This window comes from Ceratotherium simum, chromosome 20 (genome assembly GCF_057802395.1).
Source record: "Ceratotherium simum simum isolate JZ-2026a chromosome 20, ASM5780239v1, whole genome shotgun sequence".
NCBI lineage: Eukaryota > Metazoa > Chordata > Mammalia > Perissodactyla > Rhinocerotidae > Ceratotherium > Ceratotherium simum.
The window spans coordinates 27,941,412-27,959,934 of record NC_141919.1 but is presented as its reverse complement, the minus strand read 5'-3'; the positions used below and the strand labels follow the sequence as shown (position 1 = coordinate 27,959,934).

The 18,523-nt window shown below is 39.7% G+C and overlaps 1 protein-coding gene across 6 annotated transcripts in view; it reads right to left on the bottom strand.

Moving 5' to 3' along the window:
- Window positions 1–18,523, bottom strand: part of KDM4C (lysine demethylase 4C) — a 389,491-nt gene that overhangs the window by 278,562 nt on the left and 92,406 nt on the right. For 5 of the 6 annotated variants that reach the window (XM_087444566.1, XM_087444572.1, XM_087444571.1 and 2 more), the window contains exon 5: window positions 16,578–16,771. The exons of the other annotated variant lie outside the window; for it this stretch is intronic. In XM_087444566.1, coding sequence (XP_087300692.1) covers window positions 16,578–16,771 — 194 coding nt within the window. The remainder of the gene's footprint in view (window positions 1–16,577; window positions 16,772–18,523) is intronic. 6 annotated transcript variants of the gene reach the window in all.

Genomic DNA, 18,523 nt, shown 5'->3' with positions numbered 1-18,523 from the left:
AGTTAAAGCTCATTAATCTGAAGTTCAACCATCTGTTCACAAAAAACATTAAGTATAAGTAAACATAAACCTATATATAAATGCAAATATAAAGATAAAGAATATCTTTGACATAGTCTTTCAATTAGTCCTCATGACAACTCTATGATAAAATCACATAGCCATCGCTTAGTAAAGTTATCTTATTTTTTTTTTTTTAAAGATTTTATTTATTTTATTTTTTCCCCCCAAAGCCCCAGTGGATAGTTGTATGTCGCAGCTGCACATCCTTCTAGTTGCTGTATGCGGGACTCGGCCTCAGGATGAACGGAGAAGTGGTGCCTCGATGCGCACCCGGGATCCGAACCCGGGCCACCAGCATCGCAGCGCGCGCACTTAACCACCAAGCCACAGGGCCGGCCCTAAAGTTATCTTCTTAAAAGGTTCTAGTGAAACCTCTCTGGAGGCTAATCATCAGCCAGACTTTCTCCATACATTACACATGTAACATAAATTCTTTAAATTGGACACATGACTATAAGGCACTGAGTGTGTTCTCTTGATGTGGCTTGCCCTTTAGGTCACAAAGGTGTAACTGACCATTACAGGCTCCCCACTTTCTGTTGTACCCTTCCAAACTACCCTCCATGGTGTGCTAAAGTCATCTCTGCAAACTACATACCTGATCATGACAAAGCCCCGGGCCTTCAATGGCTGGCTGTAATCTGAAGGATAGACGCCAAACTCCTTGGCAGGGCACACAGACCTGCTGCAATCTTACACATCTTCAGGTGTATCTACTGACCAATGTCCCAATGAAATCCCGCTCTCTGGCTTTCCCAAACCACTTGAAGCTCCTTCTAGTGTCCTTGTTATTTCACACCTCCACTCTTTTCCATCTCCTATTTTTGGGCTTTATATGCTCTTACCACTCCTGTCCAGTCAACAAAAACACCCACTCCTTTTTCCAAGCTCAGCTTGAGTCACCCCCAGGGAGAGTTTCCCACTCTCTCTTTTGCTGTATCAACCACACAGAATACAGGCTTCTACCGTGGCACTCAGAATTTAATTTTTTTACCTCTCTGCCTCTCTGATCTCCTCTCAAGCTCTCTAGAGGCAAGGGCCAGTGTCTCTCTCCTGGAACAAGACATCGGCTGAGCAGATGCTCAGTAAGGGTTTGCTGACTTTTGTCATTCTCAAATGATAACTCATGTTCCTCGCTCCTCCAGCATGGAAGACGTGGAGGAGAGGAAGGATACACGAAGAAGGAAAAAAATCATGAAAGTGGGAAATGGGAAGAAAGGGTAAGTAATGATATAAGCCAATACCTCATTTCATGACTACAGGGTCAGCCTGGCATACTCAGGATCGACTGCTGCCAGCCTCGACTTCCTGATCTGTCCAAATGTCTACTTCAATCAAAACTTTCTCTCTCCCAGGACTTAAACATCTCCCAGGACTCCACATTTTTAGCATGGTCCCCCCATTTTGCCCTGCCTTCTCTTTATTCCCCCTGGGTCTTACCCAGGGCTATAATGCACAGAAAGTCCACAGGCTGTGACACACAAAGCGTGATCAAGGGAGATGGGCAGCTTGAGGTGCTTAATTCCCGCTTAAATGGTACAGGGGTAAAAAAATCTCCCAATATAACTGCCCTAAAAATTTAGCTCCTATGAATGTAGCAGCCAGCACATAAACATATCTAATTCCTTTATAAAAAGGAAAAAAATGAGTAATAAATGCGAGTCAACCAGCAAAACGTTCCAACTTCATAAGAATATGTTAATATTTTTCATCTAAACAATTTAAACAAGTATATGAGCCACTCTCAGACTAGAGATGAAACAGAATGCCCTGAAAGAGAGTCAATCATAAGGAAAAAAGCCCTTTAGAAAACCTGAATCACTAGTACACTTTTAAGAAGCCTGAAATCCTGCTGCTCTGATAACATCTAAGGTTTTGTTAATTTCTGCTTGACACACTACAACTTCATGGAAAACACTAAGCAATTCTCAACTATTCTTTTTAAATAATAGCATAAAAATACTGCCTGCCTGCCCACCCATCTGACCCTTTCCCATCAGCATTTACACATGATTTTATCTCTTCTGCCTTAAAAACACACATACAAAAAAAAAACCTTTTCTGAGTCCTCATCCTGCTACCATCCATCTGCTTTCTTTTCTTCCCTTTACACACACTACTTCCAGTGCTTGCCACATTTTTTACTCCTATTCACCCCGCAGACCAGTGCAACCTGAGTCCGATTTCCATCACTCTCAATATAACTGCTTGGACAAAGGTTGCCACATCTTTTAGTCTTTATCTACCTTGCCCTCTCTGGAATTTTCAATCAGTTCCTTGAAACACTCATTTCCCTTAGGTTTCATGATCGAACCCATTTCCAGTGGTTCTCTACCTTCTGCTCTTCCCCAACCTACCTTCTGGCTGCCTGACACTCCCAGGGCTCCATGTTTTAGTGCTGCCACATTTTTCCCTGAGGGAACCATCTTTACTAAGGCTTCACGATCATCCAAATGCTGCTGAACCATATCTCCATTCCACACAAGTCTCTGGAACTCTGAACCTCTACAACCAACTAGCTATTGAATAAATCCATTTGGCAGCCCTAAAACACAATTTGTCCAAAGTTTAATCCTGCATCATCTTCCTGACAGACCTGCTTCTCCTCCAGAGTTCCCCCCGCAACCAACTGCCCATTAATGTGGGAGCTGCCTGTGGCTGCACTCCCCTTATCGAATCAATCCCCAAGTTTTACGTGTTCTGCCTTTTACTTGTTCAAGGGAGGTCTCGTGAATCTGCCTACATTTCTCTAGCCCCACTGCCACCACCTAAGTCCAGGGCACCACTCTCTCTCACACACATTACTACCGCAGCCTCCTAACTAGTCACCCTGCCTCAAGCCTTGCCCTCTCTAGTCCATGTAGCCCAATCAGAGTGTGTCACTTTTCTTTCCTGTTCAAAATCTATCTAGCAGGGAGAACTGGTGACTAAGTAGAGGCGAGCTGGAGGGCCTGTATGTAGAGCGGTTTATTACAGACAATTAGTGACCTCAGTGCAAAGAGTCCCAGTTCTATGGCCCTGACCACCTCCTAGACATTTCTACGAAAGTATCCCACCACTTCAAAAGTCTCAACATACACATCAAATTCATATTTCCCCCTTTAAGTTGGTGATCTCTCCTAGCAGTCCTATTTCAGTTTACAACTCCGTTTCCCCCTAGCCTTCCAAACTGGAACTATCAGAGTCATCTCTTCTTTATTTCTGACTCTCTCTGCTCCCATTGCCAGTCACAAGTCCCATCTACTCCACAGCCTCAAAACCTTGCATTACCTCAATTTCAATACCTGATCTGCCCCCAGCTAGACTATCACAACTGAACTCTCTGCCTGTATCTCCCTGGGTAGCTACAGTCCTTGTTTCACTATCATAGCATGAAAACCTTTGTTCCTTACTGCCTGGCTTTCAAGACTCCCACGATTAGCCCCAGGCTTAAATATCAACGGTCCACTCTCAACAGGCTGGACTATGAATTACTCTCTCACTCACATGGGCTTTGACCTGACTCCTCACCTCAAACAGCCCCTTCCATTCCACTTCAAACCCCTACCTCCCAAACCCTGCCCAGTTTCCACCTCCTCTTTAAGGCTTTCTTTGACAATTATAAACTTCAGCAATCTCATCTCACCCCTTTTCCTCCTCCTAGAGCCCTTCCCTTATATTTTTCATGTAATATTTATCATCCACTACTTCCCACAGCTAGCTGCTATTTGGTGTGCATTAATCACTTTTGTCTGGACAGGCACTGAGTTCTGTGAGGGAGAGAATGCCTACCACAACCCACAAATTTTCACATGAATTATCCTTTTTAACCTACCTTGTATACAAGTGCCTCATTCACAGCCAGGCACTCCATTACGTGCCACCACTGCTCAGTCACACAGCTAGTTCCTAACTCTTTGCAGATACGAATGTGTCTCACACTTACTTGTATCCTTTAAAAACCACCAAATAAGATGCCTACCATTGTATACCCTCAAGTACACACTGGTTTGTTGAAATTATTAATTGTTCATTTAACCTTTAGGAAAGTGTTTTTGTTTCAGATATAATGAATATTGCCAACAGTTCTGCTAACGTTAAGAAACTATGAATCACTAATGAACTATGAACACACTAATTAGATATTTACAGGATGATGTTTTATTTAAAACCAGAGTCTTCTATGAATTTAAAAAAAGAGAAAAGATCTAATTTGAAGGCCAAGCAAAACAGAATAATCCCTCTGAGCACATCTTTGGGTGGTTTACTCAAAGAATTGACCTAAAATGATGATATCCTGGTGATTATAATATAAATACTATCTTTAACCGAATAATAATATCAGGCTGACATTTCAGATTATCAGTAGGTAAAGCTGTATTTTTCAAAATGTACTAGACCCATTTCTCTGTATTTTTCAAAATGTACTAGACCCATTTCTCTGATTCAGGTTTTCTCTATGAACTGGACTCTGTATTTCTCTTTTCAAGATATGCTCAGTCCATTAGAAGTGTTCACTAGCACTTCTCAAAGGGTAACTCCTATCCTCAGATCACTCCCTCAAAGTCTCCCTAATTTCTTTTGGAAACTCTGAGGCTGATACTAACGTGCTTAGAAATGAATGTTCTCAGCTTCCCCCACCACCCATACCTCTGTCACTGTGCTGTCTGACGTAGGTGGCTGCACGGGTCCCTCTGTCAGTCTCACTAATAGGTGCTGCTGGCGCCTCCCGCTGGCCCAGCTTCCACCCACCCTGTGACATCTGGGCACTCTCACCAAGCGCAGGGCACAGAGGGGAGAACCCTTCCAGGTTCTGCCATGCTCAGGCAGGTCAGTCCTAAACCAGGACTGCCGTTTATTCCCTTCCTCTAACTGGGTCTGTGTGTGAAGTAGCCCCTTCCTCCTTTGCTTCTTTTTCTTCTTGCTGTTTTGCTCACCGTCATTTCCTCTGAAAAATCAACCTCAAGTCCCCAAGGACAGTTTTCTGACAGACAACAACTCTAAACTGACCCTGCCCCCTTTCACTGGCATAAGCCTGTGCACCTGACGTGCTCTCTATAGTGACTAAAGGGCTGAAAGCTCAGGGAAAAGAACTGACCAACAAATACAATTACAGCTCATCAGAGCTATCAGTTATTGAGCATTTATAATATGTCAGACCTTGTGCTAAGAGCCTGTAATACAAGTTCTACTACTAACACCTCCATTTACTGATGAGGAAACCAAGACTTATAAGGATTAATTTACTTGAGCAAGAAGGATAGTAGCTGGCACCCAACCCTGGATCTGTCTAACTCCAAAGCCCAAGATGTGCTCTCCAGCCCCATACTCCACTCCTGTTTCCTCATCAGTCACCACAAAGACGCCAACTGGAAGGAAGCGACAGGGGCTAACAAGCCCATCCCCGCAAGGACATACCCACCCTTTACAATGATCTCTGCTATCACTGGAGGGTGATCCAACTTTTGGAAGAAAAAGTTTTCTGCTTGCTAACAGACCAAAGTTTCAATATTCATATAGAAGACTTCTCCCAAGATATTTGCAAACCATACATCTGATAAGGGCTTAATCTCCAAAATATACAAAGAACTGATGCATCTCAACAACAAAAAAACTAACAACCCAATTAAAAAATGGGCAAAAGACCTGAACAGACATTTCTCCAAAGAAGATATACAGATGGCCAACAGGCATATGAAAAGATGTTCAAAATCATTAACTATCAGGGAAATGCAAATCAAAACTACAATGAGATATCACCTCACGCCCGGCAGAATAGCTATAATTAACAAGACAGGAAACAACATGTGTTGGAGAGGATGTGGAGAGAAGGGAACTCTCATACACTGCTGGTGGGAGTACAAACTGGTGCAGCCACTATGGAAAACAGTATGGAGAGTCCTCAAAAAATCAAGGATAGAACTACCATATGATCCAGCTATTCCACTGCTGGGCATTTATCCAAAGAACTCGAAAACACCAATGCATAAAGATACATGCAACCCTGTGTTCATTGCAGCGTTATTCACAATAGCCAAGACTTGGAAGCAACCTAAGTGCCCATCAAGGGACGAATGGATAAAGAAGATGTGGTATATATACACAATGGAATACCACTCAGCCATAAGAAACGATGAAATCCAGCCATTTGTGACAACATGGATGGACATTTCGGGTATTATGCAAAGCGACATGAGTCAGAGGGAGAAGGTCAAATACCGTATGATTTCCCTCATTAAGTAGTAGATAATAACAACAATAAACAAACACATAGAGACAGAGATTGGATTGGTGGTTACCAGAGGGGAAGGGGGGAGGGGGGAGGGCGAAAGGATTAATTCGGCACACGTGTGTGGTGATGGGTTGTAATTAGCATTTGGGTGGTGAACATGACGTAGTCTATGCAGAAATAGAAGTATAATAATGTACACCTGAAATTTATACAATGTTATAAACCAATGTTACTGCAATAAATAAAAAATTAAAAAATAATAATAATAAAATTTAAAAAAATAAAAAAAATAAATAAGAAGACTTCTCCCAGCTGTCCTTCTTACCTTTAGCCAGCATTAAAACTCACAATTCAAAAAAAAAAAACACTAGCCTTTCAAACAAATTATAGTATGCACTAAGCAAAAGACAATGGCATTTTAAATAAAATGCAGATATAAAGAACAAAGCCATTGGGCCGGCCCTGTGGCTTAGCGGTTAAGTGCGCACACTCCGCTGCTGGCGGCCCGGGTTCGGACCCCGGGCGCGCACCGACCCACTGCTTCTCCGGCCATGCTGAGGCCGCGTCCCACATACAGCAACTAGAAGGATGTGCAGCTGCGACATACAACTATCTACTGGGGCTTTGGGGGAATAAATAAATTAATTAATTTTAAAAATAACAATAATCTTTAAAAAAAAAAAAAAGAACAAAGCCATTAAACCACTACTAAAGTCTGACTTTGGTTCTTGTTACAAAAAACTTCATGAATCAAAAAGTGAAGTACCTATATTATATTTCATAAAACTCAACATTTCTCAAGTAGTTAATTTACAATACACTTTTTAATCAAAGTATACTCCTAATTGTGTCAAAAAGGATGAACAACTGTAGATTTTATATGTGTAGATTTTATATGTGTGATTATGTTACATTTTCACATTACTGATGATGTTAACAAGTTTTAATATTTGTGCATTTATTAAAGTTTAAGCATTAATATTTTAAATTATGAAGCCTCATTAATTAACTGTGGAAAACAGAACATGGCTTACTTCATCTTCAGTTCTTAAAAACGGGTGACTGTGAGAAACAGAAAGTGGGACTGGAGCGGATGCTCTGGGAGGTGCGCAGGCCCCCACTTCCGGAGGAGGCCCTCACTGCCTCCACCAAAGGGAGGCTCCTGGCCCACATTACACTGACCCAGGTCACGTTCCCTCCCCCAAGATCACGCCCCCTGGAGAGGGAGGGGATGGCGGCCCATATGCAATGAATGGTCTGTGTCTGAGCATAAAGGGCTGGCCCTCTCGCCTCCATTTGGGCAATTCTGAAGGGGCTTGCCAGCTCCAGAGTGTCCGCAGGATCTGCCCAGGGCTCTACTGCAGTTTAACTTCCCCCTCTGCCCAGTCCTGCCTTCCTCACTCCCACAGGTGCTGTTTCCAGAGCACTGTCCAAGACACCTCTGGCACACAGATCTGAGCCTCAGAGTCCGCTTCCCGAGCAACCCAAGCTACAATCAACAATTACAACAAGGTGTTTGTAAGGAGGTGTCGCTGAAGCATCTGTTCTGAAATACAAGCTAGGTGTCTATAATTTTGGCCTGGAGGACAAGGTGTTTGAGCTGAGGCCTTACAAGGACACCAGGTAAGCCCCTGAGGAAAGGAATTTGGCCAGAGCTTAGCGCCACCCTTATGCCATCTGTCGCCCATTTCCTGACAGGACGCTTAAATGAATAAGAGAAACTGCAGACAGTGGCTACAGACAGTGATAAGTGAGGAAACCACAATAAGAAAAAAATCCTAACAGGAAGGGAGCTTCAGTGAATAACTGAGCATTAGAAATATAGGCAAGTTCTTTGTAATTTGGGATTCAAAATACAGTTCAGTATCCATATACATGTAAATTAATATCCTGAGATATTCATATGTAATCAGAAAAATTAATGTTACTTTTTGTCTAAAATCATTTTTATAAAAATTAGTAAGACAATAACTGCACAAACTTGATTTTAGAAAAATAATATATTTCATGTTACCTAATCTAATGAGTATTTTTTAAGTTATAAGTGTGTCCTACACAGTACTAATGGGATTTTTTTTCTCCTGAAAGAAAAATATTATGAATTATTAGTTCATATCAACTATGGACAATATAAACAAAATCTTTACTTCTTAATACTGGCCTCTCCAAAATACTCAACAGATAACAGTAGTGAACTGATTTTTCGAGTACCAGATGATCAAGTGACTGATTTTCAAACTGTTTTCCATGGCCCCCCCCCCGGGGCCTCAGAGTTTCCTGAAGGGGCCTCAAGGAAGGAGTTAGTGAGAGAGAGCATCCCACCATAAACATTTCAGCCAGGTTAGCTCTGCCTTTATTTTCAGTTTTAAATACTGACCTTCTGAAGAAACTTTCATTTATGGAAAGTTTGAAAATCTCTGTGTTAGGCCAGCGTTTTCCAAAGTAGGGACCCATCACAGAAAATATTTTTTCTGGTTTATGCATGAGTATATTGTATAAGATTTGCATTCCACGTAAGATTTGGATTCCACTAAAATCTTGCTAAGAACAAGGGTTCTGCTACTGCTAGAAAATAAGGGAAGTGCGGAGGGGCTAAAAGCTATATGGCTAAACAGCAAGTTTCGCGAAGGCCACTGTCTGGTTCAGCATAGTATCACCAGCACCTAGCCCAGTACCTGACAGCTGGGTGCTCAATAAATATTTAATGAACAAACAGGAAAGAAAGAAACAAACAAAACCAAAAATTACCAAATACGGATGCAGTGGTTTATAACAGGATCAAGCATTAATAAAACAGGAAAAAAATGCCCTTTCAAGAAGAATCTAAAATACAGTAACTTCAAATATAGGTAATAAACAAAAAGCATGCCCATAAGAAGTCCGTATCAAAAATTTTCCAAAGCCAGCATTCTCCCAATAAAAAACAATCTTACCTTATATGGAAATCTGCTAAGGATGGTATCCTTTCCAAGTGATCATTTGTTCAAATAATTATACCATCCACGAATAAGATAAAGAGGCTTAACAGGTTCCACTACAATTGGCTTACAGAGTTCTACCAATTAACTGCAACAAAGTACTGATGCATTTTCAAGGAGATTTCCTGTAACTGAAGTTTAACCTTCAAGGGAAAACCACCTACTCAGCTTCTTTACAGCTTCTTTACAGTTGGTAACCTCTTTGAAAATTGAGAGGCTTTCAAAAGTGCACATTACAAAAAGCAACCAAGCTACCCAAAGGTAACTCAAGCAACATGCAAACAAAAAAAAGGTACATAGCCTTAAATTTAAAAAACAGTAAATGGTCATGTTCCCTCCAACACTAAATAATGTTAATCTTCTTCACTAGGTAGGCAGAGATACCTTATAGGAGCTGAAATGAAGACAAGGAAGGCAACTCGTCTAATTTAAGTTCTTTTTGATGTGTAATGCCTTCCCAAAGAACATTCACTTTTTTTTTTTAACACACTCCAAGAAAGATTGTTACATGGACTTTTTTGTCTCTGATCAGAAAATCATTTCAGAGATCATGCAGCTGGATGCTATGCCCTCTCAGAAATATATGTCGTAAAATAACATTTCAGAAGCTTTGTGCATGAGTCTTCAAATAAAGAAACTGCTTATGGAAGGGCCGGCCCCGTGGCATAGCGGTTAAGTGTGCGCGCTCCACTGCTGGCAGCCCGGGTTCGGATCCCGGGCGCGCACCAAGGGACCGCTTGTCGGGCCATGCTGTGGCGGTGTCCCATATAAAGTGGAGGAAGATGGGCACAGATGTTAGCCTAGGGCCAGTCTTCCTCAGCAAAAAGAGGAGGATTGGCATGGATGTTAGCACAGGGCTGATCTTCCTCACACACACACAAAAGGGCGGGGGCAAAAAAAACAACTACCTCAATCTGTCTCCTGAATTACCTGCAATGATTTCTTAAAGTGATTAGCACAGTTCTTGGCACATATAAACGGACTTCACTGAAGAAATGGAGTCACCAAAGACAAACAACAAACTTCACCCCTAGTGGAGCTCCTCTCCTTAAAAAGTAAGCTCACAAAGAATGAACACATCTGAGGTCAAAGAACTAACATTTATAAACCCATTTGCAAGCCTAGGTGCAATCCCTATATGCTCAAGTCAAAGAATAACTTTTGCAAAACAAATATTAAATAATACGTATTTTCTACAAAATGCTACCTAAATAGCAAGATTAACTGGCTGAAAAGGAGAGAGAAAAATGTGAGGGAAACAGATAAGTCAGGCAAAATAATGTGTGAACTACCCCATCTGCCACAGTAATTTGCAAGGCTAACAGCACTAATACTTTTCCATGAACTACAAGGTAAATAAATTTGGATTAACCTTCTGATTTTCCCCTAAGAGTTATGGATTGGATTCAGCAATTTCTTTTCATTTGAAGGGGCTTCTGTTGTTCTTGTAGGTGGTGGTGGTGGCTTACGTAAAAGAGTAGAGTAACAACAAGAAAACAACAGGCATCCTGAAGGAATCTACAAGGGCCAGCTATGCATATCAGGGGTATCAAGAGTACTCAATTAAATTAAGTTTAGAGTTCCCATATGAGAATCCACACTTACTAATCAGTTAATGAAAAGGCTTCATAACTCATCACTTCAGGGAAAACAGTGAGATTTACTTTCAAAAGTGCAAACACTAGACCTCACTGATGCTTCCCTTAGGGAACTCTGCTGAGCAGGGGTGTCCAGGACTCAGTATTTGGACTGCAAGCGTGTGGACGTGTGCCAGTGTGGTTGTGTTTATCTCCAAGTCAGGCTCAGGTCTAAGTAAACTATGATCCATTTGAGCAATAAAAATGTTTGCTACCAGTTATCATTGTACTCTCTTCTTCCTACAAATATAGCTAGCAGCTGAGGACAAAATAAATACCATACTTTTGGGGTATATTTCCAATTTCTTAAACCTTTTTTAAAAATATCATCTTTAAAATTATACATAGATATGCCTAAAAATAATCAGAGTAATTTAAGCAGTTAATTTCATTAATACTTCAATAAAAAAGTATTTATACAAGTCTATTTTTCTTATTTAGAGGGCAAATTTCTCTAGGAAGAGTAATTAAAACCAGAAACAAACCACTATTAATTCTAAGACCATTTTTCCTATACAAACCATCAAGAGGATACAGTGTTCACCATTATCCAATTAGTCTTAACATCTGCAATTAGACTATACTAATGAGTCTAAACTTACTAAATAGATAAGTTCACAAGTAGGAGTTAGTCATGGATTGCTGTTCAATATGTCATTAAATATCATCAAGCTGTCCAATCCCTAAAGTAATGTTCTGTATTAGGTGTTTAAAGAAAAAACCTCAATAAGGAATTCCTTTAGTAAGACTGTTCATTTAACACATATTTACTGAGTACCTACTGTGTGGCAGGATCATGCCAGATACTGTGCCAGGCACTGGAGATGTGCTAGTAAACAAGACTAACAGAGTCCCCCGCTCTGGGAGCTCACATTTTGATGGAGAAGACGTATATTAACCACGTTTAGGTCAATTTCACACCATAAAACTTGGTTGTTCTCTTAAAAAGTATGATGAAGGCTAAAATTCAATAATAATCAAATGTTTATTTATAAATAAACAGCTTCTCCTCTATCCCAAGAAGAAAAGAAGAGGAAAAAGAATAAGAAGCGGTAGGGGTGAAACGGGAGGGAGTGAATGGAGGGCAGGAGAGATGAAGACAGACTGATGGGAGAATCTGGTCTCTGGATTGAGCCATGCTTCTAGCTTATCCCAACTACACACACTGGCAAATATTCTTTTGGCTTAAATTTGTTTTCTGCCATTTAGAACCAAGAATTCTTATTAATTTAAGATCTATTAGGTGTTACATATAAGTCATGCAATATATATTTGTTAAATGAAATGTTTAACACCTATTGAGCACTTATATGTTAGGAGCTGCAGTACATGCTTTGTACATAGTATTTTATTTAATCCACACAACTACCTTAGAACCATCTGAGCATTTTAAGAGGAAATTGAGACATGGAGGTTATAAAATAATTGCCCAAGGTCACATGCTCCGTAAAAAGTAATGCCAGAACCCAAAACAGAACACTCTGGTGCAAAAACCTGTGCTCTTAAATACCACACAACAATGAACAAATTATCTAATGAAAAAGCATCAAACAATTTATATCTATCCTGAATGATCTGATACTTCTTATTACTACACAACATTTTTACAAAGTCTCACAGTTTGCTGAACAAAATTTAACCAACTCCAAAACGCTACAGCCCATCCTTAATTTTTCTAAAAACATCCAGGAGAAACTTCTTTCCTGATTTCAGACCTTTTCACAGCTTAAGACATATCCTCTTAAACCTCATCTCTCTCATTCTCTACAGAGCAAATCTGAAAGTCTCTTATCATTGAATGTATTTGGACACAGTCTCGGAAAGAAGGATTCAAGGCACCATCGAAATTCTATATCCCCCAGCAATTAACCACTTTCGCACATGATGCTTGGAAGGGAGAATTATATTTTGTTATCCTTGAAACTCCCAATCTGTTATACACAGACGCATGATACTGAGTTCAGGCTTTAAGTAATTACTATGAGGAAAAAATGATTTATTTTCACAAAGTTATTAAAATAATAGTAATTAGGAATATTTGTATAGTACTTTACAGTTTACAAAGCACCTTTACACAGAGTATATCCCTAGACCCTCCTAGTAGTCCTATAAGTAAACAGAATAAATCGCGCCTCCATTTGGCAGTTGAAGACACTCCTGATGAAAGGAGCATAGTGATTCGCCCTAAGTCATTCATTGGGTAAGTGACAGATTGGGATTTTAAAACAGGTCTTCTGGCTTCAAAGTCAATATTCATTCCAAGAAAGTAGATACTTTACCACTGACTGCCAAAGCAGTTGTCTATCTGCTTACTTTAAGCATTCTTTTTACCTTAAACCTTTATGTCAGAAATGGTTAAATAAATCATCAGCTCCTCTAAAGTCTCTTCAGTACGAACCTCCGGTCATGAACACTTACTCGGCAAAATACACCACACACAGTGCCCAGAAAAGTATGTCTCGGGGTTTCCACCTGGAGCTGTGCATATCTGCAGCTACCGAGAAATCTCAGAAAACTTGGTGTTCTTAATAGTTACATTTTAGACAAGAATCTTTACAAAACGTTCTATATATTTCCTTGTCTGCCCTTAAACAGATTGATCCAAAACAATTTAATACTTTCCTGATTCAAAACAAGAATTATTTACAGAGCATCAGTCCTATGGCCAGGCCCTGTGTTTGCTGATGATTGAAAGCTTCAGCTTCAAGGCAGGCACAGGAAAGGGGTCGGGAGGGGGGCTGGTCACAACCACCTGAAAGGTGCAAAAACAGATGTCTAAGGTAGGGGCGGTACATGGTCCAGAAAGCCTTCAGACAAAATCTAAGGGATGCACGGGCAGAGGAGAGCAGTGGAGACATGGAAGCAAGGAGGGAATCTAGGCAGTCCTTGCAATAATCACACCCAGAACTTGGCGTCTGACCACGGCACTGAAGCAGAGGAAGACGCTGAAGTTCAATGCCAGCCTATGAGACCCGAGAGGAGCAAAATACACTGCCAGGGTCAGAGAGGTCAAGCATGGGAGAGGGCACCTCCTGCAGGAGAGTAAAGGCAACGGTCCCGGAGGCAACTCAACAATGAGAGGACACAGGAAAAGGAAACTAGTGCCTGCACACACGCGCACACACAGAACCTGATGTCACCAGGTCACCCTCTCATTTTGTAAAGGAAGTAAAAATATTCCTAAGGTTCTGATCACAAATCAGAATTAGCACATTGGAGATCATCCTGATTAACCCTGTCATTTTGTGGGTGAGGAAAATGGGGGCCGACAGAAGCATGGTTATTTGTCCAAAGCCACACACCTTAGTAGCAGAAGAAGGACTCGAGCCCTGGCTGCTGGTCCCTGGAGTCTAGGCTCTGCAACACACACTGCCCACCTCCCAGTATTTACATGAATTTGTATCGCTTCTACCACCTGTCAAAGCTCACTTCAAATATATTATGATGATTACTAAAATGAATTTTAATGATAATAGAGTTTACCTCAAAATTTTTTATACTGAGCTAATATAATCTTTCATAAATCTACTGGGAAATATCCTTGGAGTCATTTACATCACTCTTTCCCTACAGTAGTTATCTTATAAAATAGAATGGAGATTAGCTGTCATAATTCACTACGATGTTTTATTATTTCATCATTACAAACAATAGTCAAGGTTAAAGATAATAGTGATATTATAAATCTACCCTTAATGCATTTAATGGAGTCTATATGCTTAATAATTAATAGAGTAATTACATACAGAAAATATACCTGCTGGGAGGAAGAAATACTTTGGAAACGGGCATAATTATTCTCACTTATAAACAGTTGTGCTCTTTCCCAATGACACGAGGTTCTAGAACCAGTCCTATCCCTGAACAGAATATTCTCCCCTGAGTGATCTTTAGGAAACAACATAATCTTGTCTCCAAGACAGGGGGAGGGGAAAATCATCTTTCTTAACAAGAAAGCAGAGATTTCATCTAACTAAACTCCTCTAATACTAAAAACTCAAATTAATGTCCCAGGCATTCTCATTAATTAATATCTAATAATCTCCAGAAAAGTTTTGCTGCTTGCTTTTCAGATTTCTTAAGGGAAAAATAGTATATAGTTACCTATACACTAGATTTTACCAACATGTTGAATTTACCCATTTCATTTAATCTTATCCACACTGAAAGTGAGTATCAGAAAGAGCATGGAGATAACTATGCAACTGAGAAACTGCCCAGGAGCCTATGCATTGTTTAAAATATTTCTCCAAGTCTCTCAAAGCTAAGTCCCAAAAGTACTAAAGGATGACATTCCAACAGACTTGATAGTGGTGCTGAAGAAATATAACAGAGACCCACCGGGCCTAAAGTGTGTGCTCACAACTGGCCCTCGGTAAACACCTGTGTAATGAATAATCCCATCACACCATGCTGTCACATAGCCTCTCTAGGTCCTAGACCACCTATTAAAAATGTTTAAGTTTGATTTATTCCCTTAAGAGAGCAGAATGCTAAGAATTTATCAAATGAAATGTGCAAGTAAAACACCTCTAAAATAGGTTTAACAAGGTCCCATTAACTTCTTTAGATCACAAACCTCCTTGCCTGGGTTTCTCTTGTTATGTCCTAAAATCTTTGCACTTCCATCTAAAATTTTCCTTCCAATTAAATGTCATTTTTGATCATTAGGAACTTTTACTATATTTGAATTTTTTGGAGAAAGCTTACAACTTCACACTTTACCAAATGACAAAACCTCAATGGCAAGATGGGGATAAAAATTATACATTGTATCTCAACACCTGAGCAGAACTTGAAAGAGGCCTTTCTTTAAATTGGACACAAGAAAGCTACCAGGTTGGCACAAGCACCTGAAGAGCATCCTATCATGTTTACAACCATCAGAAACATGATATTTCCTGGGTTGTCATGCTGATGCTTCACATGCTTCTGCCTATGTCATCCTGCATGTCCATGTATTATAGAAAACAGAACTGATATTTAAACTCTCCTAAGACTAAAACCCATGAAAACAAGTTCAAAACACAAAACTGGCTGACCACAAAGGATACCACAGTGACCAACAGACTAATAATTATAAAGCGTAGTGAATGTACCATATGATGCATTTTATAGAGCATTAAATCTTAAAATCATTGCTCAGAGAGATGAGAAAGAGGCTCACAAACATAGGAAATTGCAAGTTAAGAACACATATTAACATTAACTTATTCTTTTCCCCATGCCCATCATCCAAAGAGCCTCCTGATTCATCCCTCCTCTCCTTCTAGCCACCACATACTAAATGGAACTTGTCATTTATTTAGAGGAGGCTGGACCAGATCATTAAGATTACTTGTTACCCTACATCCAGGAAGTCAACTTTCACTCCTAACTACCTCCTGCCTATGTTCCAACAAATGCCCAGAGAAGTAAAGATGCCTAATGAATTCTTAGAGACTAAAATACCTATTCATGGCCTACAGAAGGGTCTGCAGGCAACTTTAGATATACCAGTCACCACTAGCTTTATGGTTTTGAGCAAAACCCTGGGCAGACTAGAAGACAATTAATATAGTGAAAAACGTTCTTACAGCTCATATAAATCTGAATCCACAAGACAAAAGAAAAAAATCCTCTTCAACAGGATCCTATTGCCCGAATTTCAAAACTCCAAAGCAAACGAATATTAAACATGTAACTTGCCAAGACTTGGGCTCTCCAAAGTGGAGATAATTAATGCTGTAGAGGTCCATATCCTCGGTGTGCCATGCGAATGTGGTTTTCCACATGCCAAAATAGAGATAAGGGGTGTTTACACCCTCAATAGAAATACCGCACTCTTCCTCAACCACATCCAAGACCGTATTTAGGCGAGCTATGTTCCATTCATCCACACCCTGGAACCAGGAGAGAGAGAGAAAAAAAATCAAACATTAATAAACTAATAAAGATAACATTTACTAATCAAACCATCATCTGCCAAAATTATTAGACTGTATATTTTAATTCACTTAGAAATGAAAAACAAAGCAATCATTATTCAAGAGACACACATATATATTTATATGTCCATTATTAATTATCCAAGATTACTACCAGCATAATGTGATTCTATATAAATATTAGTATAAAATTATACCAAATAACTCCCTGATTCCCAATGGGAATGTAATCTAAGGCCCTACTCCCCACTCGCTGTTAGCAAACAATCATCAAGCCAAAGCATATGATCTGGAGTGTGCTTTCCATCTTTGGCACAACTTTTTGCTTCAGGAGTTTTTTGTTTTTTGGTTTATTTGCACATTAGTTTAGAAGTCATATTCAACACCAGACATCATCTCAGATACCACCAGCAAAATATATCATCTGTCATCCCTCTCTCATCCCCATCCATTTCAATTTTAGCATGTGATACATGATTTCCTAAAAATTTCAACTCTAATGATTGGAAAAACTCTTAGCACTACTCTAAGCCACAGATCATTGTGCAAAAGCACAATGCTTCTTCAACCAAATATTAGCCTTTTATGTTGATGGGAAATTTTAAACATAGAATAACTGCTAAAAATACTTATCCAAACTCTGGTAAAATTGCTGGAATAATGTAGTTTTCTAATAGTATCCCAACATGGCGAGTGATGACAGAGAGAGAGAAAAGGTTCGAGTCGCTGTATGAGTTAAGGTGATAGGAAAAGATTCTGGTTTTATTAGAACTTATCAATCAATCATTAATTCACTATAATTCACAACTGCTTAAAATTTTTACAAACTATATATTTTTCCCATATACGTTTCTCATAATCAAACTCTAAATGTCAGAGATTGGGCCCACTTCTATGCAATCATGAGGAAACTGCAATGTCTTTAAATCCATTTCAACCTCTTCGTGCGTGTGCTATTAAAGAGGAACATTAAATCCACTTCCGTATACCGATAAGGCCCTCCCTAATAACTATGCCAACGGCTCACAGACAACCATGTCTAATATTTCTATTTCACCCTAAAAACTTTCAGGGTTGTTCTATTTTCATTTTCACCTTTAGATGATTCCCTAATCAGTGTACTAATCCTACTTTCTCAGACTTTTGGGTTAGGAAAATTATTGATGGAGCCGCTAATGAAGCTCTGCCTCAGGTACCATAATTAAAAGCGCCAAGGGAAATAATTTAATTCTCAAATTCCCCTAAGTAGCCACTCTAACTACAACTTAAACCCCACAGCGGGAAGTCTGCTATTTTGAAATTGATCAAAGTAAGTACCCTTTCAGAGAAGATCCTAGGTTCCAACTTATGAGACCTCATAAAAGTTCAATCAAATTATGTAAAATATTTTATCTCACTCTATTTATAGTGATGCAATATCTTAACTCTGGTCCAATCAGACTTCAGTCCAATCACTCTAATAATAGAGTCCTATTAAAAAGTCATTACTGAGGTAATGAATCTGAAGTAATAAGTGAGCGCCATATTATAGGAATCATTTTTAAACCGAAAGAACTTGCGAATTTAGGAACAAACTATTCCTCCGAAATTCCTACATTTAGAGAAGTCTTATCTTTATTTCTGACTGACATTATCTTTCAGAAATAACTGAGGCTGAATCCCTTGACATCCCTAGATCTGTAGGTATAAGGGGATGAGGGTAGAGAA